The sequence below is a fragment of the Grus americana genome, chromosome 2 (genome assembly GCF_028858705.1).
Source record: "Grus americana isolate bGruAme1 chromosome 2, bGruAme1.mat, whole genome shotgun sequence".
Lineage (NCBI taxonomy): Eukaryota > Metazoa > Chordata > Aves > Gruiformes > Gruidae > Grus > Grus americana.
Window position 1 is genome coordinate 137,610,961 of NC_072853.1, and position 27,183 is coordinate 137,638,143.

Consider the following 27,183-nt stretch of genomic DNA (forward strand, 5'->3'; position numbering starts at 1 on the left):
ATGACTCATAGAAAAGCTTTATATTCTGTCAAAGACTGTTTTCTATAAATAATTTAGGCATCCAGAAACTATAAAAACAGCTTGTGAGGTTACGTGTATGAGCGATCAAGATATTTTTCTATCCTGTATTGAGAAAAATAATCTTGATTGATGATCCAGTACTTATATCTAGTTGTATTTCTAATGGACAAGAGGAAGTTCAAGTCTCTAGTAAGGATTTCTGTGCATTCTTACTCAGGTCTGAGGAGCCAGAGGTCGGGGTAGATAATCTGTCAATGACAGAAGAATTTGTAGAATCATACAAATACACTTTTCCAGCTAACAGTAACATATTCAATCGTATTTCAGTGTAGTTTAACGAGCAGATAGCTGTAGAGGAAACTAACGGGAATATATGAGCCATATAAAAGATCTTATACTTTTGAAGAGCACTCCTTCAGGGTTTGGGCCATACTCTCTCTGACCTTATTTCAATTCAGGGTACATTCCTGATCAACTCTGGTCGCTCAGTGAAGCTTTTTATATCAGAACCTGCATTAGCAACTCTCAAAATGCTGTCCAGCTAAAGGAAGAGATGCCCTATTACATCATCGTGTTAGGATACTGAAAGGGTATTAAGACAGTGAATTCTGCATGATTAGTCCAAGACCCTAACTGAAAGGATAACTGCTGCCGTGGGGGTGGAGTAATGCTTTCATCATCTAGAAACCTTGAAAACTTCTGTAATTCATCCTTAGTTCATCTACCATCTTAGGATAAATTAAAAAAAAACATTATTTGCAAAATCCAAAGTAAACTACTGTGAAACATTGACTTATAATGAAAGCAGTTACAAAACTGAAAGACATTCTTGCTTCGTTTATTTGTACTAAAATCAGATCAAAATCTGCTATGTATTCTGACAAGGTACAACTCCTTAGATTTGCTGTGGGGTCAGGGTCTGGTTCATCCTGCATTATTTACGTTCTTGGCCAGCTTTCACTGGAGAGCATCACAAGCAGGAAAGGTTTGCCAATTCTTGTACATATTTCTTGGCATGTTCTGCAGTTTTCATTCAGATTCAAATGCTTCATCCCTTCCCCTTAGAGATTATTAATCTTTAATTTATTCGGGAAAAGTTTCAGCACTCCTCCCCTTGTCTTGTTTACTGCTCTCTTTCTTTGGAAATGCAAATATGTGTTTGGCAGAGCAGGTGCCATCTCTTTTAAACTATGAGCAAATTATTAACCCATGAGGGAATAAAATGCTGTTCCTCTCCAGGGAAGTAGAGACTTGTATCTCAATATGAAGGTCTTCTGTACTTGCTGAACCTTGTGTTTTCATATCAACATGTATGTTGATAACCATGCTAACATACAAATATGAATCATGTGTAGCTCATTATTGCATGTTGATGTCAAAGTTGATTTTCATCCTGTTTAGACAGACTGAGTCCCAATTCTGTGTTTGAGGGATGCGTCGACACTTACAGAGCTGTATAGAACCTCTATAACAGAACCTCTATGTCTGCTTTCTTTATAGGACCTAAATGTGTTGAACACTTAAAATTAGTATCTACTGTGTCCACTTAAGTGTTTTAGGGATATGCAAGAAATGGTAAGGCTGTTCAAAGAGAAATTCCTTGTGCAAAGCACAAAGTTTGGAGAGATTTTAAACTTCAAAAATCAAGCAGAATGAAGGCAGAACAGCTGTGGTGATGATCTTCAACCTGTGGGTGTTGTAGAAGGGAAGATAATACTTAGTCTTACCTTGTCTTTAACAATGATGTTGTCATTGTTTCTGCAGATTTAACACAAATTTCACTGAATATTTCTTTTTTTGGATAACCTAATGGAATTGAAGAAAGGAAGAGAAAGAAAGACAGTTCATGACAGCATACCCTTTCTATCTTAATACTTTAAATGCCCCATAATACCCTTAAATACCTTAAAATGGATGTAAACAGTGTGATGTAAAGACCTTAAATGTTGCCATGAAGTTTTTCATGGAGAAGAATCATATGTATAGTAGATGGATTCCTCTGAAGAGCTGATATTACAGATTCCATTGCTCAGTACAGTTGCAGTAGGATTCCGTAAATGACTGCAAGCACAATTGGAACTTCCATTAGTTATTATCTAGTTACTTTTTGAAAACTATACATATTGCCAGTAAAACCTGTTGTTTGTGTGCCCCAATGTTTATGGGAAGTATGTGCTGTGTATGTGGCAAGTGAACACACACAGTACAGGGTGTGGTGATCATTGTAGCAATAGCTTTTTTTTTTTCCTCCAGAGCAAAGTCGTTACTATTAATCAGTTTTGTCTGGACTTTTTGTGGAATAATATTCTGCACATAGTCCTTAAACTCCACTGTGGCTAATTCATATCTATATCAAGACAAGGCACTATTAGCGGGGCAGGTGAATGGGATTATTCTTCATCACTCTTCGTAGAAGCGTAAGGATAGCTTTACTGGATCAGACTTCTAGTCTGTCTGGGCTACTGTGCTGTCTCCTAACAGTGATTATCAAGGGAAGAATACAAGAATAGGCTGAGCATCCCCAGAGCATTCCTCCAGGCTCTGACACTCTATACACATTTATTATTTTACACATCTCTGCCATAGCCCATTGCTTCTTTTTGGAGCCAGAAGAATTTTAGTGTACTCTTTTGTTCCTTATGAGGAGCTTGCTCCGTCTTTTTTTGTCCTTCTCTTCTTCCAGTTCTACTCTAATCAGTTTGAAAATTCAGATACTGTATATGTTATTCAAAGTGCAAGTATAGCAGGGATCTATACAATGTAATAAATTGTTTTATTCTCTGTTTCTTTCTTTTTTGAATGCTGCTGAGCACTGATCTGATGTTTTCTGATTATAATTCCAAAATTTCATTTCTGAGTGATAACTCATCACTGATGAGCTCACTGCTCATCACCTTAAGTGTACTGCTAGGATTTATTTTTTTTCTATGTGCATTACTTTATATTCATCAATGCTGAGGCATATGAGACTATTCCAGTGGGAAGTGGAGGGCAGCATTAGCAAGCAAGAGAGAGTCAGGCTGTTAGGGGATTTAGTGCCTATATTATACCTAAATTCTGTTTCAACTCTCTAAATCTTTTCCTGTTATCTGTCCTTAAAAACATTATGGAATCTGCATTAAATGTTTCATTGATAAGAGTATAATAACAAGTGGAAGAATGACTTGATCATCCATTGGAAATGGATTGTTTTTCTTTGTAAATAAAAGACATAGTGAACTTAAAATTATTTAAAAGATAAACTTCATAACAGTCTAATGAATCACACCTCTTGTGTAAACTTACTTATTTAAAGAATTATTAGAAATAAAAATGTTTTAAAAATTTTTTCAAAATATTTAGATTTTTTTTGTTTTCTGTGTTTGCTAGTCTTCTAACCATAACCTAATACAATATGTTCTGTTGCATAATACATAAATACCTTGATGTTGTCAATTTAGAACATGGATGTGTATTCATACATTCTATATCAACTTACATTGACTACATGCTGAATGTACCAGCAAATATTCATTGTATGGTGTGAACGTGATTGAATTTATAGCAGTCAGAAGGTATCTATTACAGTTTAGTTAGTTACAGGAACTGAAGTTTTGAGGTGGTAGGTAGATAAACAGTTCCCAGCCAAGTGACTAACCCTAACTGGGATCGCATTAGTTCTGGATGAAGTCCAAAACCTGACAGAAACGTTGTTTTTATCTAGATCATATGTCCAACAGAAGCAGAGTTTGTAAGTAACTGGTGCTATGTCTGTGTATGTATTACTACTAAAACATTGACTGCATATTCCAATATTATTATTATTTTTTAAAAAATCAACATCACCATATTCATCCTCTTTTAATTGACTAATATAGCAATGAGAAACATGGAACTGGAATGGATCACATGTTGTCTAGTCGTTTACAGCCTCAGGAAACCATGTCGTAGATGCTTCATTCAGATGGGGTTCACTGAGCATCAATTTTGCACACCCTTACCACAAGCCACAGAATGTCTCCCTGCAGTCTAAAAAATAACTTCAGATTTATAATCCAAGACCAAGACATTAAAACAATAATGCTACAACAAGAAAGGGCAAAATACCAAGATAATTTTAGTTCAGAGTAAAATGTAATATTTGATTATGTTTGTATGCCTTCTGTGCTCATTTGTGAAGATATTTAAGCAAAGCAGTTACTGTCATATTTTTCTGCTATTTTAAATTTATATGTTAGAGAAGGTGGGAACAATACTATGTCTTAATTTGTAAATGTGACTATTCTCACTGGGAGTCTGTTTCCAAGAATTATACTTCTGTGAAGTTGGTCATCACACTTAATTGAAAAAAATACATTTGCCATAAATAATTCTGTATGAACTACTCATCGTTATAAATAATGCTTGTAAATAATAGTGCTTATAAATAATAAAGTATATAGCCTTGCATTACATCATTTTTTTTAATCCTTTTAGTAGGAGTTACGGTTCTGTGACATGTTCTATGAATCTAAGTGAAATATTGTCCAGTATTTCGTAGGTAGTCTGAACTAATGAGATAGACTGGTGCCACCCTATTAGGTGTACAGTACAAAAAATTACATTACAAAGGAATCCAAGCAATTTTAGCTCAGTAAGATATGTATTTAATAATAACCACTGAAATGTTCTGGGCTAGTAAACTTAATGAATACCGAACACGATCAAACGACAGCGTGTTACACCGTGGATCTGAACTTAGAAGGCTGAAAATGAGAAAGCAAGGGAGTAGTAAATGAGGAAGGCTGATGCTGTTGCACTCCAGTTACTACTCTTTTTAAAGTTCACTTATTCTGAAAATACTGAGGTAGACTGAGCAATGTTTCCTATACTTTGAAGTTTTGAAGAAGTATAAAATCTAAGCATCGTAATGCTGACTATTGAGATGTGACCTCTGGTATTGTGGGTATCTTGGCAACATTTAGCAAGTTTATTTGCTGTGTATTTTCCCTAAGCTATATTTCGGTTATGGCCCTCATAGCAGATGCATAGAAAGCATATGGAAGCAGCTTCTAACCTACTGATACTCTGAGGAGTAGGATTTAGACCAAGATGAATTCATGCCTCTGCAACTGTCAATGTTCTTCCTTCTCTGTGTGGAGCTGCCGCTGACTTAGGTGAGAATTGCACTCATGTGCAGAGCAGTCATGGTACGTAGTCCCTGAGAGAGGCTTCAGTTATGTGATTTGCGGTCAGTAGCGTGGGAAGTGGTAGTGAGCTGCATTTGAAATGCCCTGCTGCAGTCATAACTCCATTCACTTTGGAGAACTGCAACCGGAAGATGTGTGCATCTGATAGTTAAGTAGTCTTACAACTCTTAGATCTTTAGGTGAGTTTCCTCATAATGGACTTGTACATTTAAAAGAAGATGCATGTGCAGATGTGAAAATAATGTAAGGGGTTTTTTTTGGGTTTTTTGTACAAGAAAAATATGCTTAAACTGCTGTGGGTTTTTTTTTAAATTATTTTTCTTTTCATCTGGATCTTGCTATATTGGAACAGTGGAACAGTACTTACAACTCTGCTTTCTAGGAATATGTAAAATATATACATTAATTCTTAGAAAATTAATATTTCAGTTACCAGTCTCCAGATACGGGCCTTTGTTCTAGATCACTGTTGTTCTACTCTGCTGTATATTATTTATCAACTACGCATTATACAATAGATTTTTCTGTTGCATCTGTGCCTGGTGGTAAGAATCTTAGAATTATGGAACCATGCTAATATAATCTAGGGAGTTCTTTAGTAACAATTATATAATTCTTTTGCTACATGGAAATACATACTCAGTTATACATAGAAGTAAAGTAAGTCTTGTAAAATAAAAATGTTAATTATGTGTGTAAGCCTCTGCCTACGCCATTATTGTAGAGCCAGTGAAACATATGACAGAAGGTGAGCTCAGCTCAGAGTTACTCCCCTTGTTGTTCACCCTTTTTATAGACTTTGGAAAAAAAAATCCTGTTACATTTCCTAGAACAGACCACCAAAAGAGCAGCTGAGGAAAATTCCAACCATGTCTTTCTCATACCCCCTGTCTTACATCCCCTGACTGCTGCTGCAGCCTTGTTTTTTAAGTCTCTGTTGCTGCTGCCTCCTCACTTTCCATGTCCTTGAGCTGTTCCTGCTTTTCCTTTCCCACTGGATGTTGGTATTGTGCTCCGGGGATTAGGAACTGCGAAGGTGGGAGCAGCTCGGGCTGATCTCAAAGGGTGGTAGGGCACTGCTAGCGGTGACCACAGTGGAAGTGACTGCAGCAGAGAGAAACTGGATTTCTACTCAATCAGTTAGCTATTTGGGGGTAATTTTTGTTATATGGGTTTTTGGTAGGTTTTTTTTCCCCTTTTCCTAAAGATTGGGGAGAACTGGTGTGTATAGGAAATGAAAGGGAAAAAAGAGGGAGAGTTCTAAAATCTGTATCTTTCTTTTCAAATACTTACTGCCCTGAACAGATGGTGAGGGCTTCCTCCCTTCCCTGACATGGAATTCCAGTAAAAATTCAGGGTGCTTCCATGTGGCTTAAGCTCCAGGTTTGACTTAACTGTGCGTCTTTTCTTTCAGTTTCTGTGAATGTCATGTTTGGTCCGTATGGACACGGTGTAGGGGAAAGTGATTTGCTAGCAGCTGATTACCAGTGGGCAGGTGCTAACAGGATTGTCATATGCACAGTCACGCTTGATTTGCATTTTATTTCAGAGTATTTTTGGTGTATTTCCATTTCAAAATATTTACTTTTCTACTTGGATGATTACAGCAGTTAGTGATACGTGAAAAGTCAGCCTGCGCTCCTCTTTACCAAGTGCTGGGGCTAAAATTTCAGCATTGTGTAAAAGCGAGCAGGTCCTAGGCAAAGATGCTCAGGGTTGAGAGAGTCTGCTTTTTAAATGAAGGAATGGGCTGTATTATTTTGTGGAAATTGCACTCCGTGAGGATTGCTTCTTCAGAGAGCCAAAGTGCTACTGTTAAAGATGGTTTGCGAGAGCAGACAACAGATTGACTGCCAGAGCAAAGTGGCAGGAAAAGTTGGTACGAACAACCACACACAATCAAACAAAATCTGTCACTGGCTTCTCTTTCTTTTTTTTTTTTTCTTCTTTTCTCGTGTGTGTGAGAGATGCTTAGAATCATTTTCCTGGGAGGTAAAATCACAGTGTGAAATGGTTGTAAGGGTTTGAGACACACTCTGGAAATTCTGTCCTGTTTTTTGGGGAAACCCATTGACCTGAGTGGAAGCCTTGTTGACCGCATCCTGCACAGGCGGAGCAGGAAAACTGCAGCCACTGCTGTAGGGAGGGAGGCAGAAGAATGTGAGAATGGGAGGTGAAAGATTCAAGATGGGCACATTCCTTCTCAAGGGTGAGAGGAGCCAGGACAGCTCTCAGTCTGTGAACGAGATGATGTGCTGTGGCTTTGGATGGGCAAAGCAAGGAATTTTTTGTTTGAGGGCATAAACTAAGCCCTTGGTGAATTCCAGAGCCTGAGAGGAACAAAATGTTGTGGTGAGTGTTTGTGCAACATCTAGTTAGAGAGATGTGAAATGGTGCTCAGAAGAAAGAAGCACACAGGAATCGAGGATAAGTTGGGTGCTGTGATGTCCCGGAGGTGTGAAGCGGAAGAGGTTCTTTGACGAGGGAAAGAAAGATGTGTCTTCATAGTGATGTTGCAATTGTTGTGATTTCATATCCAGTTGTTGGAAACTTTTTATGATGTTTTGCATGTCATGTTTTTTTATTACAAGTATTCCAGTTTGGACCTATTTTGACAGGGACATCATCTGCATGACTAAAGCAATTCTAAATGCATTAGAAAAAAAAAAAAGGCGCTTCCTACCTCAACGATACTCAGATGAACCAACCCCAAGCCCAGAACACCCCTGTGAAGTGTGTATTGCAAACCCACTGATATCTATGTGATGTGTGGGGAGTGGAGGTTAGATTCAGTATGCCTTTTATGTGTTTCAAAATTATTACCCATCTAATCTATAAAATTGGAGCAATTTATGGAACTGGTGAAATAAATACTGAAGTTCTATGATAGTGCTCTTGCAGTCATCTGGATACATTACTGCTGTCTGGACTATTGTGTAAAAGGATGTGGTACCTTTGAACTAGACCATTTAACCAAAAAAATACTGATAATCTTAAGAGCATTGGTTATGCTATGAAAACATTGGAATTCTTAGATAATAGCTGTTTAATGAAGTTAATGGAAGCTTTTGTCCTAATAGTAAGTCAGACATGACATGATATGAAGCTGTACTGATGCAGAAGGTTATTGTTCTTTTGAAAGGGATTTCAGATGACTTCACCAGAGGATTTCTGGGGATGTTCCTCTGTGTACGTGTTGTAAAATAACAGCTCTGGTGCAGTGTAAATAAGGATAGTATGCTTCTTAATATAAAGTATTTGTTTTGGACTTAAATCAGAACTTTATGATTACTTTGGTATTTTACAGAGATCTCATTTTCAAAAGTAAACAAGGAAAATCTTGGTGTTTTCGCAGTGTTAAAATCTACAGTTGCGTTTTGTGTCAGAGAAATAGTCTTTTTTAAAAGAGAGTAGACAATAAGAAGACACGACAATATTTTCTTCCTTTCTTGATGTTCTGTAGAGCAGGTGAAGTGCATCTAAAGCATTTGGCACGATGAAATTTGGTCACGGTGTTGACACAGACTGAGAGAAAGGTCCCCCTCCCTCCCCTCTCCGTGGCTGTGGCATCCGTGCTGTTTGCAGTGTGTCCTGCGGAAGGAGTGAGATGACACTGATCAAACGTGAGGGTAATGTTAGACAGTCAGATTCCAAATTTTGTTGACGGCCATGTGGCTTCTCTAGGTCAGTGCCCCCGTGCCTGCTTACTTTTGCTGGTATGGATGATGCTCTTGCCTGCCACAGCATTTGTGGGTACCTGTGGCACAGGGTGTTACTGATGGGGGGTGGGAGTGGAAGGGTCCTGGGAAGGCTGGGACTCCCCATGCAACCCCTGTGTCATGGGGATCCTCACCTCCCTCTGCAGCCACGGAGCTGTGCCACGCGTGGCCATCTGTGCGTGTACCTTCTTGCCTGTTTGGGAGTAGAAGAGGATTAAGGAGATAATTTAGTAGTACTGCTACAGCTTGCTAAATTTTTCAGAATCTTTTTAATCAAAAGTATTTAAGCTAGGTAAAAAAAAAAAGTACTTTGGGACATCTTGTTCCATTTATTTTTTAAGACTATTCTCCATAGAAATCACTGGAGAATTCATCTTAAAACAGATGGCACAATGTGGGCCATTGTAATGCAGTTTTCTTTGTAAAATGCTGTGTCCCAGGGCAAATTTACCACAAATGGAGCAATCGTGATGTCCCATAAAAGAGAAGACATGTGTTTTTGCAACTTTTGATATATCTAAAAAATATGCATGACTGGTGACTCTGCCAAACAAGCAAAGCTTGCTATTTTCAGTAAAGTATTTTTGGGCTTTTGGAGTATTTTGAAACTGCTAGTAACTGCTTTGACTATTCAGGAAAACTTTGTACATCCAAAATTTTAAACATCAACAAATAGAGTATTATCTGCAATTATGACTAGCAAGAAGATATGTTAGATCTCCCCTCAAACTTTTTGGCAGAAAAAAAATAATACATTTTTTGTTAATATTATTTACTGGAACGTTTTAGTTAATATGTATAGATTTTAAAGCCATAAAATAGTGGAATACTGTATAGATATCAAAACAGAAATATTTGAGAGTCATCTTTCTGGTTCACAACTAATCAGTGTAAGTATTTATCTCATCTTTTAGTTATCTGTGCCAACTTGGACTTAGTAATTCATTAAGCAACACTATTGTAAGAGATCTGCTGCCGTTATTGGTGACACCTGTTATTTAAAAGGCTAGATAAATTTAATGAATAATTAAAATAGGGGAGAAATATGCAAAACAATATGAAGGGATATTTATTTTCATCAGAATATTCTGATGTATCTATACAGAAATACATACGTTCATAATGTCACCTTTACTGGGGGTAGGTTTCTAAAATACTAGCAAGATATAATAGCAGTAATGTTCAGTATATATAATTTTCTTGAAAAAAAAGAAAATAGGAAACAAAATTATGTTGCATATGTATTCATAACATGTTATTTTTACAGTGACTTTTGTAGGTATACTAAATCTATGTTTTTAATTCTTTTCAGATGCCAAAAGACATAACTTTCTTATTTTAGTTGTGCCAATTTAAGAAATGTAAGCTAAATCTAGTGATGCAATTGGTGCCTGGGAACCTTGAGGGCTGGAAACTACTAGTAAATGTTAGAGATCTATAATAATCTCTTGAATAGTCTTGCTTTGTATATCTGAGAAGGCCAGATTCTGAAAAAGGCTAAATGCGCTGAATTCTAACTTCTGAAAACAGAGTATTTGGCATTTTGCAGTTTTGTATTCCACGTAGCAGCAGCTTTTTCTGAATTTCTCTTTACTCAAGGTATGTACCTTGTCCTCCCTTAAAGGGGAAGACAGGGAAGCAGTTAAGATTTGCGACTAGGTGATCCGTATTTGATTTGTACCCTAAGGTGCATTGCTCAGAATCTCCATCTTCCTTTTATTTAGGGTTTTTTTTTACTCAGACAAATAGGTTGGTACATTAGGAGTGTTTCTGGCCTTTGGGGTGTAGGCTCAGACCCTGGGTGCCTCCTCCCAGCACCATTTTGGATAGGGCTTGGGTTTGAGCTGGCCCACCTCTGTGGAAAAGGAATGGAGCTGCTGGGACTGGACGGGAGCTGGGACATTTTCCAACCGGGTCCTCGGCATGGATGGCTGGGAAAGCAGGACCCTGGGGCGAACCACAGTACACACCCTCACGTAATTTAAAGGCAGCCACAGATTTCCAGAGCGGTGACATCATTGGATATATGTAGTTAAATCTGTAAGTGATAATTTATGTTTCCTCAGCAGTATCTACTTCCTGTGAACTACTTCTTGTTTTAATTAATGGAGTATTAACTAAAGCTAGCTGTTCATGAGAGACAGGGAATTTTAATTAAAATTCTGTGGTTTGGATATTTAGATATAAATGATTTTTATAATCTGCAGCTTTATTTGAAGTTATTAAATACTTTTTTTAGGCATTTAGACTTAAATTTACCAATTCAAACTTGATAGGATAGACAGAAATAAAGCTGTTAAGAAGTAGGACTGTTTTAGACTTACATAAATTAGCACCGTTCATGTATTTAAATATATTCAATTACAGATTTCAGTTCAGTTCCTGACTTTTCCACACGCTTCCTGTGTGATAGTGAGCAAATTATTTAACAACAAATGTTTCAGTGTCTAGTGAATTTCAAATGCAATAATTAATGCCAACTGAGATCTAGCCACTTTTTAAAATTCAGCACTAGGTCTATATTAATTTTTCAGAATTTTAGTTTTCCCCTTACTTTCTGTAAAATGGGATGTATATATATCTTCCTCTTATTTTTCTAGTCCATGTACTTAAAATAAGCAGGTCTATCTGTCCCTTGTGCACAGTCGCATACTCAGTCTTATGTCATGGTTTTATAATACAAGCACGTAATAACAATAACATAATTAGTAGTTACTTGACATTTTTCATCTGTTTGACTGGTCAAGCTAACTTGTAAAGAATGAGCAGAAAACCGAGGTGTATTTAGGCACTGTTGGACATCAGAGTACAGACAATCCAGTTTGGGGTCAGAAAAACAACATAGTGCCCAGGCCATGTCGTTCCAGTTGCCCAGTTGAGCTCAGCTCTGGGATTTCTGTGTGCACAGTCTGAAGAATAGTACCTCAAACTTTGAATCACAGATTTGCATGGATGCACATGGCCCGATGTGGATGACCTTTCTCTGTGGTGTTTTTTTGTTTGTTATTTGCTTTTTCTTCTTGTGGCTAATAGTCATCCTTCTGTTCTTGGGTAAAACAAAAAGTTACTTGGTATGTCTCAAATGATAAAACAGATTCTGTCTTTTGATTTAGTGCATATATCAGAAAAAATAAATTCATTATAAAAGCTACTGGGGTACAGCAAAACCACTTCTGTGAATATCCATTGGAACTTATGAACAAGTTAATTTTAAATGCATTTTATCCTTTTGAGCATGGAGGGTTTATGAGGCTTTAACTGATCTTTGGTGAATGTTCTCAGAAGATAAACTTTTGTTTCATAGTAAGTATAACTTTACCATTTAAAATATCTTTGGAAGAAGAACTCCTCATGGCACAGTTTTTTAAATAACCAATAGAATAATTTTCCTTGCTTTTTTTTTTTTTTTTTAATTTTTAAATGTCATGAGCTATACCAAAATAGGATGACCTTAGTAAACTGAGTGACTTACGGATCAGATAGCTGTGATATTCTTGTGGTATAAAGAGGATGCAAGTGGAGCAAACTTTTTTAGGCTTATTTCATATGTTGAAGAATTCAGTTGTGCATGTTTTAATACAAAACAGGTGAAAAGAATGACTCAAAAATTGTTTAATTAAGGTAAACACTACTATTTCTATTAACATTAACTGTTTCTAAAGTTTACATGTTCTCTAATTGGTGATAGTGAGTTTTATAGGGGTGGCTCGTGGGAAGAATGTTATACATGTAGATCCTATGCCTACTGATAGGAATAAACCACAGACTTCGGAAAATCTCTTCATTTGAAAACTTTAATTGATCAGTTGTTTTCAAGTGTCAGTGTTTATGATTCAGAAGTATACTTACAGATAATTTTTAGTTTATGACAATGAAAATATAGTAATAGCAAAAGAAGGATGACCTACGCTAGAAGATATTTGGTGCTGCAAAAGGTGTTTCAATATGGAGATGAATGGAGACTTGTTTGGCTCTCGACTACAATTTTTGGATAACATTAAAACTCCCTTGGGCAAAATCCTGTGGGTCCCCAGTGGAATTGCAGAGCATGAGGAAACGCAAGCATCAACATTCAGCAAAGTCAGGGGAAATTGTTCTAAATTTCAGGCTACAGTTGGGTAAAGCGAGTTCAGTATGTAAGTATGCATATGGAAGACATTGGTCACTGGAGTACCATAAGAAGTTCACATGCATTTATGCTGTATAAATGTTACCTGTTCAGGTAACTTTGAACATGCTTTATTACTGCATTCTAAGCCTGCTGTTCCCAAGTTTATCAGTAGTATATGCAAAAAGAACTGGAAGGTGGCAAAATCAGGCATTTGTCTTCACATGCTCGTGAGGACAGGTGATGCTGTCATCCTCAAGGTGTCAGGAGGGGCAAAGCACCCCCAGTAGCCCCTCCAGCAGTATGTTCAGCAGTCTATAGACAAAGCAAGCAAAACCCAAAACCAAATCCTGAAGGATACGTGAATGCAGTCCAGACCTGCAATAGGTTACTACCTACCCTTTTCTCTCAAACTATACCATAACGTAGCATAAGTTATTGATCTCAGCCTATACTTAGCTTGACGTTTCCTGCATCTGTCCTCAAGACTTGAGGAAAGACTTGTGTGTCTGAAAGCTTCATGTGTTAGAAAATATTTTATTTCTTTCTGCCAATCCCACATTTCTCTTATCTTTAGATAACTGAACTTACAATAGCAATAATGTTGGTGCCAAGGACTACTGTGTAAAAACATAAGCTAAATCTGAGGAGAATTAATTGCAACATTTAAAGAGAGAAAATAATTAGGTAGAACTCCAGAGAAAAACATACTAGAAGAAGATAACAGAAGAGCAAAGCCTTTCTCCAGAGAAAAAATATTTTAAAAATGCAAGCATAATATAAGCTAGCTCAGCCAAAAAATTCCCAAGGGAAAGAGGAGACAGGATCAGCTTTTTTTTCTTCTTCCCTTTAAGATGGGAAAAACGCAGGGAAGTACAAATTAACAAAAGTAAGATTTCATATTGAAAACTGAACACCATGGAAAAAGAACATAAACTGAAGTTGCATAAAAGTGCAATTATATACCTTTTGTCAATTAAAAGTGCAGTTAAATACCAGTTTTTAGTTGTTTAAAAAATTCGTGGGAATGTTGGCATTTGTTAGCTACAAAGCATTCTGGAGACAGCTTAATATGTGTAAAATGGTGGGATTTAGGATGGAGTCTTTGGGTGAAAAGCTGAACATTTACAATGTAGTGACTGAATGTCCTGAAATCAGTGGGTAGAGGACAGATGTTTCATTGTCATCTTCTCATATTCCTCTGAAATAGTCAGCACAGTGAACTATGAGGAGGTGGTGGTGTCCCATCTGAAAGATGGGCGAATGTGTTAAAGTTGTGTCTTTATGACCGTAAGTCTGTCTGGGTGGGATGGACAGGCAGCCAAATGAAGGACCACAATCAAGTTGCACTTACATCTCTGACCATATCTCTTGTGTGAAGTTCCACAAATGCCAGTTCTTTGTCTCAGTTTGGTCAATGGCAGTATATAGCCTGAAGAAAAATTGATAAGGATGTAAGATAAGAGACTCGATGTATGTTTATGCTGTTGAAAGAGATGAGGCCAAGCTGCCTTTAAGTAGTAGTTTCAGGTACTGAGTCGCAGCATGGACTTCAGCATTGCTTGAGCTCATGCGCAGGAGGTTGGGCAGAGGCGTGGAGCCTGCCTTGGTGCTCGTTGTGCTGGGCAGACTTGGCAGTTCCCTTCTGGCTTTGCTTCAGTAAAACTGCCTCACCTGCGCTATGCTTGCGCATCCACAGCTCTGGTGGCAGCACGGGCACGTCATCAGAGTGAGTGATCGTCACGCACAAGTGGCCATGTTCACAGAGCCTTCACAAACCTAGGAATTATTGTCTCCTTGGAGCTGAATTTGAATAGACCAGGAATTGTGTGGGTGAACAGGGAATAGTAGTTTGAGATGCTGCTGCCATCACGTAGATTCCTTTGGCTGCAGATATGCATTCCTGTAGGCAAGGGCCCATCTTGCTTTATGATATGCCTTTTGGTAGCTAATGAATAAATATGAAACCATTTGTAGTTGTCTAGAAGGCTCCACACTTTCCCAGTGGGCAGTGACATAGTGCTGGCTATTCATGTCCCAGGAGTGCAATGATTTAATCAACTTCTGCATGTAACTGTCTCCCTAGGGAAAAAAAGAAAAAAAAAAATCCACCCAGTAGAAAACAACATAGCATGAACTTCTGCTATAAAATCCATTAACCCGCCTGCTAACCTGATCTCTATTCTCTGTACAGATTTCCTGTTGAAGATTAAATTGAGTTCATATTTTCACAAGTTATTTAAAAGGAACTCTAGTGCCCTGTTCCCAGTTTATTTTAAAAGTCCATGAAGCTTTGGAATGAGGACAGCAGTTAACAAATCTTTTCCTCGAGCGCAGTGGAACATTTTTGTCACAAGACTAAAGCACATCTCTTCAAAGGCTTATTTCCGAGCATGAAGTAGGAATTTCTGCCCCAGGAAATTAAGGATCATCAGAAATCTTCCCCAGTTGTAAATTACACTTTTCAGCTTTGCCTTCCTCTAATGTAATCACCCCTAGAGCACCTAAATATGGAGAGATTAATTAAACCCAACAATTAAACAAAAAAACCCCTGTAGCTTATTACCAACAAAAGTTAATTGTTATGCAGAATTTACAGTTCATCCCATGAGAAGGAATGGAAAGAAAAGAGGAAGAACACATGGCAGATGCTAAGGCAAGGAGCTGATACGGGCTCAGATACTTGTGGTGCCAGTTGCTGGGAGATCTGTGTAGAGCTGACGCCGAAGAGCGTGCTTCTAGAGCTGGCTTTCTCGAGAGGAAGGTGGCAGACGCTGCCCCCAGGGTGTTTATTCTGTGTTGTTCTAAATTTTGGAGGAGTTTTTGGTGGATGTATAGAAATAGTAGTGGTTGACATGGAAAGATTTGTGATTAATCCCCTCAACAGAGTGATTTATCCAGTATGCTATATTACAGAGAACTTCCTACAGGTTACATAGTTATACCTATCAAATCCTGTGCTTTCTGCCCCAGATTTCTTTGTTCCATTTATTAAAGAATACCAGTCATAAGCCTTAGAAGTTCAGTCTTCTTTTAAGGCTTTTAATATTGAAATAGTATATTTTTGACATTCACCAATTTCAAAATACTACTAACTGTCTAGAAATTTCCTAAACAGTTTATTGTCTGGTTTTTTTTGGTGGGGTGAATTTTCAGGGTTTTTTTGTTTGTTTTCTATCCTAGTTTCAGTATGTTTATAATAAATTACTTATAGAATCAAAATATTGTACAGTGCGATCACTTAGTCATAAATGGTACCAAATTTTAATGGCACTGTGGACAAATTTGCTAGTTTAGTCACTGATGTAAAAGGATACGAAGAATGACTAACTCCTCAATGACTAACTCCTCAAATTTCCTTTTTTAAATTTTCACTTTTTAAAATCTGTTTTCCTAAAATTGTTATTGCTAAGTTTTTAACATTGGGAACATGACTCTCACTTACAGAAGATTTTTGAATTATGTACTGTTTCTCTCAAAAGCATGAAATAAATTACAGTCTGAAAAGGTGTCAGTTTATTTTTAGTTTATTCAGTTATATTATTTAAAGTAAAAAGCCTTATGATGCATCAGCGCATATTCCGGTATTTCCTTGTCTCAGATTCTCCTTAGGTTTCATTTCTTTCACTATTTCTTTTAATGAAGAAAACGCTGAGAAATTTGAATATAGTTCTTCTGACTTGGTAGGTAATTAGTCTAGCAACTAGGAAATAGCAAGCCTAGGAGTTGGAAAAAATTATGATCTATCTGAAGTTGTTTTTAAAGTAGTTGAGGTACATAAAGAGCAAAGCAAAAAATATAATTAAAAATTTATGCCTGTATTTTAAATGTAAGTAAATATTCAGTGACGTTGCTGTCTTGCATTCCAATCCATTTTTATCGGTGCTCAGTTGTTGTTGATGTTAATGTTTCTCATTGTCACAAACTGTAGTATTAGTAAAATGTTTTCTCAAAGATTCGGGTACTCTGCTTATCCTATCACAATGGCTTTGTGCTGCATCTATTCCCAGTGTTTACTAATATATTCCATATAAATAATTCGAGCAAGTGAATTTCAATAATTACTTCTCTGAGGAATACAGCCCATATCTTTGTATTAAAATTTAAACAGATGTTTTTACATGACCCAGACTAGTACACCTGGGGATAAAGTAGTCAGCAAAACACGCATGCTTTTGAGTTGTGTCAAAGTCACTCCTTTAAAGGGAGAGATTTTCAGCTCGTTAAGCAAATTTTCACTGATTTCAGTGTATTGATGTTTACAGTTTATATTTTAGGATTCTGTTAATTTACATCAGTAAGCATCCTGTGCTAAATTGAAAAAGAATGTGTACTACTAAAATGACTTTATGTATGCTAAATACTGTTGAAAACAAGAGGATGTTGTTATGTAAAATATGCAATTTATGTAGGAAAAAGCTGTTGTGTTTTGTTGTGGGGGCTCCTTTTTTCTTCATCTATGCAGTTAATCCAACAGCAATTATAAATAATCATAATACTTCTGTATTTGAGAGTAAAGAAATCAGAATGGTGATTAATAGATGTTTTTGATTGGATTTCCCCTCCACCCCAAACTCTTCAGAATAAACTTTCAACTCTGCAAATTTGGAGTATTTCTGACATTAGAGACATTGTTTTCTACAAAGTGCAGGAATACCTACAGAAATTGTCTTGTTTATCTGCATGTAATGCCTGCATTTCCAAGAAATTAGAGATGGTTGCATTTTTTAATATTTTTTTTTTTTCAGCTATTTTGAGAATAGCAACCTTAGTGAAGAGAAAATCCTGGGGGGTCAATAACAAGTGTGGTACTTCAGTGCCCAGGAAATTTTAGGTACTTTGATCATAACCATAAATAGAGAATAAATAGTGTAACAATGCATCATAATCCCTTTTGTGTTAATGTTACATAGAACTTGAAATACGATTGCAAGAGAGTGTATTTTATACATGAAGGCCAACTTGTTCTTCAAGTGTTGATGAAATGTGTACTTTTCCATTGCTTGCTAAACCCACAAATGATACTGAGTTTTCAGAGGAAAAATGCTTTTGTCTTGTCAGTGAAAAGAACATATTTGCTTTCTGAGCTGGTTGCAGGTGTTAATAGAGAAAACTGTTTCATGTATATGTGTCAGCATGTGGTATCTGACACGTAAAAATTCTCCTTTGGAAAATCCATGTCATCACCCACACTGCAATCACAGGATTCAGCGAACTGTGGTGAAGGTGCAGGACCCAACTGAAGGAAATACCAAGTACATTCTGTACAGAAAGGTTCTTGAAAAGCGTAATTGCTTCAGCCTCCATAGCAATTAAGATATAAAATATTCTGTGTTATTTATTCCTATTGTTCAGGCAAAAATCACTAATCAGTCGTGTTGTGGAGAACTGTGGTTTGCCTGGAAGGAAACTTGTTTCCTTAGGGTTCATGTTCATTCTTTCTCTTTTTCTTTTTTTGTTTTTCTTTCCCAATAAAAATGTAAGCATACTAAACCAGTGTGAAATGGGAGAGAAGGACTGCAAGGTCTCAGTCTTGTAAAGCATGGAAGAAGCTTACTTCAAATCTGTCACTTTGTCACCTGCACTCATTCTTGCCATCAGCCTTACCCTGTCACCCCTTTATGAAGTAACTGGCAATTAATGATGAAATTGTATGAGATGTACATTTTGAAAGGGCTGGTAGCAAAAAAAAAAAAAAAAAAAAAAAGTTGTGTAATTCCAAAAGCCAGTTTATAGGCTGTTTTAGGTTTCCCTGTTACGATGAACAGAGAGAAGTCCCTTATGTCCCCCCATGTGTTAAGAAGAGTGTTGTTCTTTCGGTTGCGGCAGTGAGGATGGACCCCAGAAGAAGCCCTCCTGCCTTTCAGAAGGAAATGGAGGGAGTTGGGTTGGTGGAGGAGCTGGACGCGTTTGCACAGGCCACAGTCCTCTGGAATTCAAGTTTGAAGCCGTACCCAGTATTGTTGATTGGTTTTGTAGGACTGAAAGTTGTTGGTTGTTTTTTTTTTTTTTTCTTCCCTGTACTCTCCAAAAACTTCTGTTTTCTTGCAGAGAGGACTTTATGAGATGACTTGAATGTTGAGGTTGGTGTACAGGGGATGTGCCTTTATATTTCTTTTTTTTTTTTTTCCATTGTATATTCCTTTCTATTCTCCGCTCCTCAGCCTGATTTCTGCAGAGCAACTGAGGATTTCAGTGGCATGGGGAATTCCTGGAGATCTAAGTTTGTTAGCATTGTTGGCTGAATGTTAAGTAACTTGATTTGTAGAGTTTTTAACAAAGCTTTACTTCCTAGTTTGGGTATGTGGCCTGGTAGGAATCTTGACAGAAAACTTAATAAACCCTCAAATCCAGAAAGAAAAACACATTATAAAAGAGAGACTGGAATTCTAAGACTTATTACTGTCAGTGGATAGAGAAAGAAGATTTTTTTTTTTTCTAATTCTTTTTTGTGATAAAATGAATGGTTTATTAATGTAGTGTTTCTGATTTCTCTTATTTGTAAGGCCTGCTTTGTGTCTGGTTGAGAGGGTTGTGAATCTTGCCTAAGCAGATACTAACAAAATGTGTGCACAGATCCGAGTTTCCTGGAATAGGTCAAACTCTTAGAAGATCGGTGAAAGAGCTCCCTAACTGACATCCTGTGTATTTTAACTGTATGCTATAGTGTGTGCTTCAAAGTAATTTATCTCTGCATGGAGAGGTCAGATCACTGTTTGTATCTGTTTTAGTGCTGCTGATCTTTATTTTGCCTACCAGCAAGCACATTTGATTAATGTTTTAGTTCAAGTTTGTGGTCGGTTTTTTGTTGTTTGTTTTTTTTTTCACCTGCGTGATAGTATTATCCCTATTACTCCTTTCCTTTTCATGTACTTATGTATATGTTACTCACTGCATGACCTTCTGGAGTGCTGAGAAAAAAGAGCACTAAAGTAAAGTTCGAAAGAATGCATTTAAATTAAACACTACTGCAAAAGATAACGTAAATTGGTATTTTCTTCTACAGAAATTATGATGGCACACATCATATAACAGAAATATGCATTGATATATAATGTTCTTGATTTCTTATAGCTACATTATTATTTATATAAAATGGGAAAATGCCACTACAACAGGTTTAACTGTGAAAACTAAAGAATGCAGGGAACAGGGACCTTTCCTTATTTAGGACTCTCCTGTAACAGAACTTAATAGGAAACTGAAAAAGGAAGCCTCTGTAGGGTTCCTTTTGCTGAGATGTTCCCCGTTATATTTCTGCATGTTCCTGTATCACACGCACTGAGGTGGTGTACAGGACCTGGCTGTAGTCTGAAGACCAGCTAGTCGTCCTCAGAGGACTGCTACCTCACCATTACTCTTCCCATATGGAACTTGGTGAAATCGTTCCACTAGGTCCCCCACGGTCTGTCCTTTTAAAGGAGGGAACTTGTATTTGGGGAGTGTTCCAAGATAACCATGTAGCCTTAAATTCTGTTGTATCTTGCATGATAACTGTGCTGGTTTACACACAGACTACATCTTTCCTGTGGACTGCCATGCCCATACTGAATTCTTCCATTGCTCCCATCTCGTTTAAGTCATAGAATCATAGAATGGTTTGGATTGGAAGGGATCATCTAGTTCCAACCCCCCTGCTGTGGGCAGGGACACCCTCCACTAGACCACGTTGCCCAAAGGCTCATCCAACCTGGCCTTGAACACTTCCAGGGAGGAGGCCTCCACAACCTCTCTGGGCAACCTCTTCCAGTGCCTCACCACCCTCACAGTAAAGAATTTCTTTCTAACATCTAATCTGAATCGACGCTCCTTCAGCTTAAACCCATTACCCCTTGTCCTGTCACTACACTCCCTCATAAACAGCCCCTCACCAGCTTTCCTGTAGGCCCCTTCAGGTACTGGTAAGCCACAATTAGATCTCCCCGGAGCCTTCTCTTCTCCAGGCTGAACAATCCCAACTCTCTCAGCCTGTCCTCATAGGAGAGGTGCTCCAGCCCTCTGATCAGCTTCGTGGCCCTCCTCTGGACTCATTCCAACAGCTTGATGTCTCTCCTGTACTGGGGCCCCCAGAGCTGGACGCAGTACTCCAGGTGGGGTCTCACAAGAGCGGAGTAGAGGGGCAGGATCACCTCCCTCGACCTACTGGTCACGCCTCTTTTGATGCAGCCCAGGACATGGTTGGCTTTGTGGGCTGCAAGCGCACACTGCCGGCTCATGTTGAGCTTCCCATCAATCAAAACCCCCAAGTCCTTCTCCTTGGGGCTGCTTTCAATCCATTCCTCGCCCAGCCTATAGCTGTGCTTGGGATTGTGCCAACCCACGTGCAGGACCTTGGACTTGGCCTTGTTGAACTTCATGCGGTTTGCATGGGCCCACCTCTCCAGCCTGTCAAGGTCCCTCTGGACGGCATCCCTTCCCTCCAGTGTGTTGACCACCACACCACACAGCTTGGTGTCATCATGTACCTTTTCTTGGAACACTGTGGGCTGTAGAGCCTGGGTGTCTGGTAAAGGGGAAAGGATATCAGAGGTGGTAATTTAGATCTGAAGTTGGAGAAGGGGAAGTCAATGGGAAAATGTCTGTTTGCACTGCCCATGTACTGTCTATACAACAAACCCTATAGACAGTGGTCAGCTAAAAGTATTGCACGTGAATAGATTGATCAGTTTAGAGTGCACAGCAGTTATTACCTTGTTAGCGATAGCAATTCCAATGGTAGGCTGCTTATCACAAGTATTCATATTAAATAATTGAGATAATCTCTAACTGTACAGCATTCAGCAATATTAGCTTTTGCAGGTAATGAAGCTAATGTAGTTAAGAATATAAAATTAGTACTGGATGAAATTGTGATAGAAAATTTTGGTTCTATTAAATCAATTATGCAAATATAAAAACATTTTCAGTAAAACCTAGTCAGTTATCAAGAATATGAGAAAAATATATCTGTTTGAAGAAATAAAACTGTCTTCAACACAATCTAATCGACTGCTAGAAATGAAACATCTCTCATTTGATTAAAATTTCCCCATTGACCATAGTTATTTTCTTTTGTCATAAATAAGAGGACTGAGGTTCTCAAGACAGAATGATAGCTTTTCTTACTGAGTATCACTTTTAGCTTTTGTAGTTATTGCCCTTTTTCTGGCACTGATGTTGATTCACTGATGTTTGAGGGCTAATATGCCTTGCACTTGGCCAATGTTATCCATATTAATGTTTTCTTTTTCCAATCTCCATGCTTCTATTAGTTTTTGTTATTTTTTCAGTCAGTGTTTCTAGATCTTACCTCTTTCAACTTATTGTTATGTTTTACTTTAACTTGAGGAGATAGAGAGTGTAGGAATCTCTTCTGGTTCAAATTTTAAAAAGACAAGGCAGCTGCCGAGTAGTCTGTTACTGTATTTAGATAGCCTTACTTGCTCATAAGATAGGTACATATACTCAAATCATTCACCAAGAAGGGCCTAAGAGCAATGAAAGCATGCTCTGGGACCGAGGTATCTGTCTTCCTGAATTTCTTTGTCCAGGAATGATACTCATATGTAAGACAGAAAAAAATTATGTAAGACCAGGGGAAAAAAAAGGTGTTGTCTGTCATTGGGTTAATGTGTCTTTTTTCATATGCCTTTCTTCCTAGCTACTCTATTCCTTTTTTTTTTTTTTTTTTTCCCCCCTCCCTCCTTGTGACATCTTACTCCTTTTTCTCTCCTCTCCCAGCTGCCAACATCTTCCTCCTTAGCACTCTTTCCATTACTGTGTCAGTCTTTTCTGGTCTGAATTTTTCCCTTGCTGTTTTTGTAATTTGACCCTTGTAAATGATACATTGCTAGGCATATAAAGAGATTCCACTTATGGTCTAAAATTAGCTCTCTAGTCTAAACTTGTCATCTAGGCAACCTCTGCAATCAATAGCAAGAGATAAATACCACAAGAAGGCAATTCATCACATTTTAAGATTATGTTGAAACTGGAGGGATTAATTGTTGTCTGGGCCACCTGTGTCTTTCTACTGATTAAGAGAGAGCCCTAGATGACAATCTCAGATGAGGTACCTGACTTTCAGATGGCTAAAATTAGATGAAAAGTATCCTACCTGTTGTGCAAGGAGTGGTGTAAGGTCTGCCCTACGGAGGTAAAAACTGCCTAAAATTGGAATGAGGTGGGACCCACAGTTTGATCTTTTTTCCTCCTGATTTGCAACAGTGCCAACAATTATGTTTGATTTACAGTAGTGACTTCAGCAATGTTGTGACATTCTAAAAATCAAACCCTTATTGTTTTGTTAGAATAGTTAATATTTATATAGGTCTTGTGAATTTCTCACCAAACTGTAGAATCTGGTGGGGTTTTTTTTTTTTTTTTTTTTTTTACGCGGGGAATTAGAAGCTTCTGAATGTTTCTGAAAAGGCCACACAGCACTGAACAGCAACATATTTGGATACAAACCCAGTTACCTGAATCCCATTGTAAAATCATAGGGAACTAACTGATAGATAGTATCTACTATTGCAGTTGTTGTTACTCAAACAAACATCCCCAAGCAAGATGTCTGGATGCAATTTGATCGTAAACAATTGATATTTTTTGATTATCAGTGCTCCACATAAGCATTTGGAATTATAAAAATAAAGTTTGGAAATACATACAAAACTATGGACAAATGTTTTATGGAAAGATTTTGAGCAAAATTGTATATAAGAAAATATTTATCAGTTACATTTATTTCAGTAATAAAATTGGTATTTATGCTTCTAATGTTTGCTCTTCTTTAACAGTGCTGTAACTTGCCACTGAACCAAGACATTGGGAACAGTCCATAGCATCAAAAACTTCATCCACATAGACCGATGCCATCTCTCCAGTCTCCAAGCACTGTGAACTGAGGCTAAGAATCTTTATGGAGTTTATATCGCCTGGGTCAAAGGGAATGTTTTTCTGATATTTAACGAGGACCCTTCCTGCCAGTATGACGAGCCAGGAGAAGTGGGTTAACCTTAGTCCGGGAGAGTTCTCTCAGCTTCAGAAATATGCGGAATGTAAGTAATTTTTTAAATATCTGATTTTATGGCTAATTAAAAATTAAGAATATTTTGAATGCAGAATATAATAGATTATATTATTGATATTTTTCACTGTCAAGTAAGAGGTTAAATTATGGTTTATGCTTATGTTTTTTAATCCAAAAGATACGTTCTTTGGATGGGAAAAAATCAGTTGGGGTCTGTAACTTTATTTTTACTGAACAATTATTATCCAGTATGGTACTATGTAGACTGACTCCGGGTTATGTGACCATGGTTATTTGGAGAGCGTATTTTTTCTGGCTTTGCTACCTTAAATTCACCGTAACAATTTGTAGGCCACTAATGGGGTTTGTAGTTAAAAAGGCGGCTTGCTCAGTCATGGAGGAAACATGGAGATTGCAGGAGAAAGATATGCAGATGTTCAATATGAAGGTGTTTCTACATACTACAAACAATGTGAATGAGGAGCTGTCCTGTGAAACAGCAAGAAACAAAAATCTCTCTAAGCTAAAGATCCAATTCTTTAGTTATTGCTCAGGCAAAACTTCCTCTAAGTTGCCTGAGCAACTTAAATGGCTCAGAATTGTGTGCTTAGAGGACAAATACTGACCATGAGAAGTTAGATTTAGGAGATGGCTTATGAAGCCTGATAAGAACTGAGCTGGAAAAGGTCAAGAACATTTAGGAAATTTTCCTGGATAGGAAATCCAAATTTATATTTTTAAAAAAGGATAAAATCTCATGTGACTTATGAATGTTGTTGATTTATTACTAAAGGAAGCATTTGCATATAAGGTAAAATGAAGACTGGCGATTGGGTTTTTTGTGCCTACGACATCACTGCATATACTTAATTGTATTTCAGTGTAGTCATCTTAACAGAATAATCATTTTATGATTATTAGAGTTAACTTTAATAGCACATTCCACTGGAATGTGATTGAGATTCGTGTTATTTTCATGATATCAAGTTAAGCCATGAATGATACTTTATAAGATGCAATGTAATTGAACACCCCCCCCCCCCCCAAAAAAAAAAAATCAGATAGAAATATTTACATTATACTTTCTGGAACAGATGTATTTGAGTCTCTCAGTTTTCTACAATGATTGCTCTATAGTTTAAAGTATTTTATTTATTACCTAAGTATGTTTCTTTCCTATGCCACTTTCTTGTCTCAAAGGATAAGCTATAGAGATGAAGGAAATTTGCTCCACATACAGCTTTAAATCCTTACCTAAATTCTAACATTGTTTTAACTAAGGAAATTTTTAACAACTGCACTTTCTTGAAGTTACAAATAGAATATTTGTAATCCCTATCTTAGTTTGAATCAGGCCTAAAGTGAGTACTGGAACAAAGAGTATAATCTCCCAAAAACCTGTCCACCTTGGATGTCAGTGAATTTGGATCAAACTTTTAGTGGCTGGTAGTCACATCTACTTAATGAGGTCACTGGAATCAGAATTACTTTAGTACAGCTCTGCTGGGTTTACCTTGGTTGGACACCAGGTGCCCACCAAGCCGCTCCTCACTCTCTTCCCCTGCTCCAGCGTGGGGTCTCTTCCACGGTAAACAGTCCTCCACAAACTTCTCCAACGTGAGTCCTTCCTATGGGCTGCAGTCCTTCACGAACTGCTCCAGCGTGGGCCTCTCCCACGGGGTGCAGACCTTCAGGATCAGACTGCTCCAGTGTGGGATCCCCCACAGGGTCACAAGTCCTGCTAGCAAACCTGCTCTGGCGTGGGCTCCTCTCTCCATGGGTCCACAGGTCCTGCCAGGAGGAATTTTCAAACCATATTAAGACAGAAGATGCAGAGATGTAAGCTTCAAGTGTTTCCAGAGTTAGGTTATGCATGCAGAACTGCAGCTGATGGAGTGTGGACATTATAGATCCACCTGTCCTGGGCTTAGAGGTCTGAATTCGGCCTAAATCTTCTTTTTACTCACCCAAGTAGGTGTGTGAATCTTGCACTGTAAAGCCTGTTAAACTCACATGGATTCTAGTGCTTGGACAGGGATACGTGCTTTCCGCTTTCTGACAGAAAGACACTTTGCTCCAGTTCAGTGTAGTTCCGCTTTTAATTGATCTTCTGTCAGCTTGATGATAGCCTGTCTACTGTTGCACGTATAGTTAAACAAACAACAAGGCCTGCTCCTAGCTCTGTGTGCAAGATACGGTCATTGGTATCCCACTGAGAAGTTCCTACCACACCTTGTCTGCCTATTGTCTTCATCATGTATTTATAGTGTGATTCTTAGCTTGATCCAAGTGTGTTGTCTGGTGAACACAAACCTTGAATGTAAAATTTCTTTCCTGAATATGCACCAGCTCAGCTTTTCCCAGTTTCCATAAAAGTAACCAAACAGCAAAGGAGAATGAGTTCTCCACCACTTGTTCCTAATCACAAAAGATTTCCCTCTAAGCGACACTCGGAACTTAATAGTAAGTGAATATCTTCCACTAAATTAATCCAAGGAATATCCATAATTTCATTTTACTGAATTATTTTTGAGCTCAATTCAAGGCAACTTTATACTTCCAATTTAAGACCTTTCTTCATCTGCTCACCATACTTAAATAATTTGGGGCTTCAAATGAATATTTTGGAACAGTTTAAATATTACTTTAACAAGAAGAAAAGTCTACTTCTAAAATTCAAAGAGCATATTACCTAATACTTGGTTCTTTGCAGTTAATATGCATATGTGTGGTTTTTGGAAGAATAATTATTTCCAAAGACAGTTCCTCTGTGTCCTCCGTGCTGGTCAAATTAAAAATCTCCTCTGTCCTCTTGTTCTGAAGAGGGAATAGTAGAGAAGATTTTGCATTAGATCTTTGCATGTTTTAAAATGCCTCGGAAAAATACAAGAAGAGAAAGAGAACTGAGATAATTGGTGTGCTCGTTATATAATAGTAATAATAACAATAACAGCAACAACAATAATGTAGCCCACACCAAATCCTGAAGATTCTAGGGAAATACATGCACTCAGGAGATATTTTTTTTTTTCTCCTTTAGATTTCATGATCAATGCTGGTGAAAGGCAAAAAGATGCAGGGCGTTTTCTGCCTAAAAGTGTCATTTTAAGTGCATAGAGTAACGTACATACAGGATTTTTCAGACAAAGACTGTTT

The 27,183-nt window shown here is 37.7% G+C and overlaps 1 protein-coding gene across 11 annotated transcripts in view; it reads left to right on the forward strand.

Annotated features, from left to right (window-relative positions):
• DGKB (diacylglycerol kinase beta) overlaps nucleotides 1-27,183 on the forward strand; it is a 414,451-nt gene that overhangs the window by 55,978 nt on the left and 331,290 nt on the right. For all 11 annotated transcript variants that reach the window (XM_054817166.1, XM_054817163.1, XM_054817164.1 and 8 more), the window contains one exon: nucleotides 23,795-24,055. In XM_054817166.1, coding sequence (XP_054673141.1) covers nucleotides 23,986-24,055 — 70 coding nt within the window. In that variant the 5' untranslated portion in view covers nucleotides 23,795-23,985. The remainder of the gene's footprint in view (nucleotides 1-23,794; nucleotides 24,056-27,183) is intronic.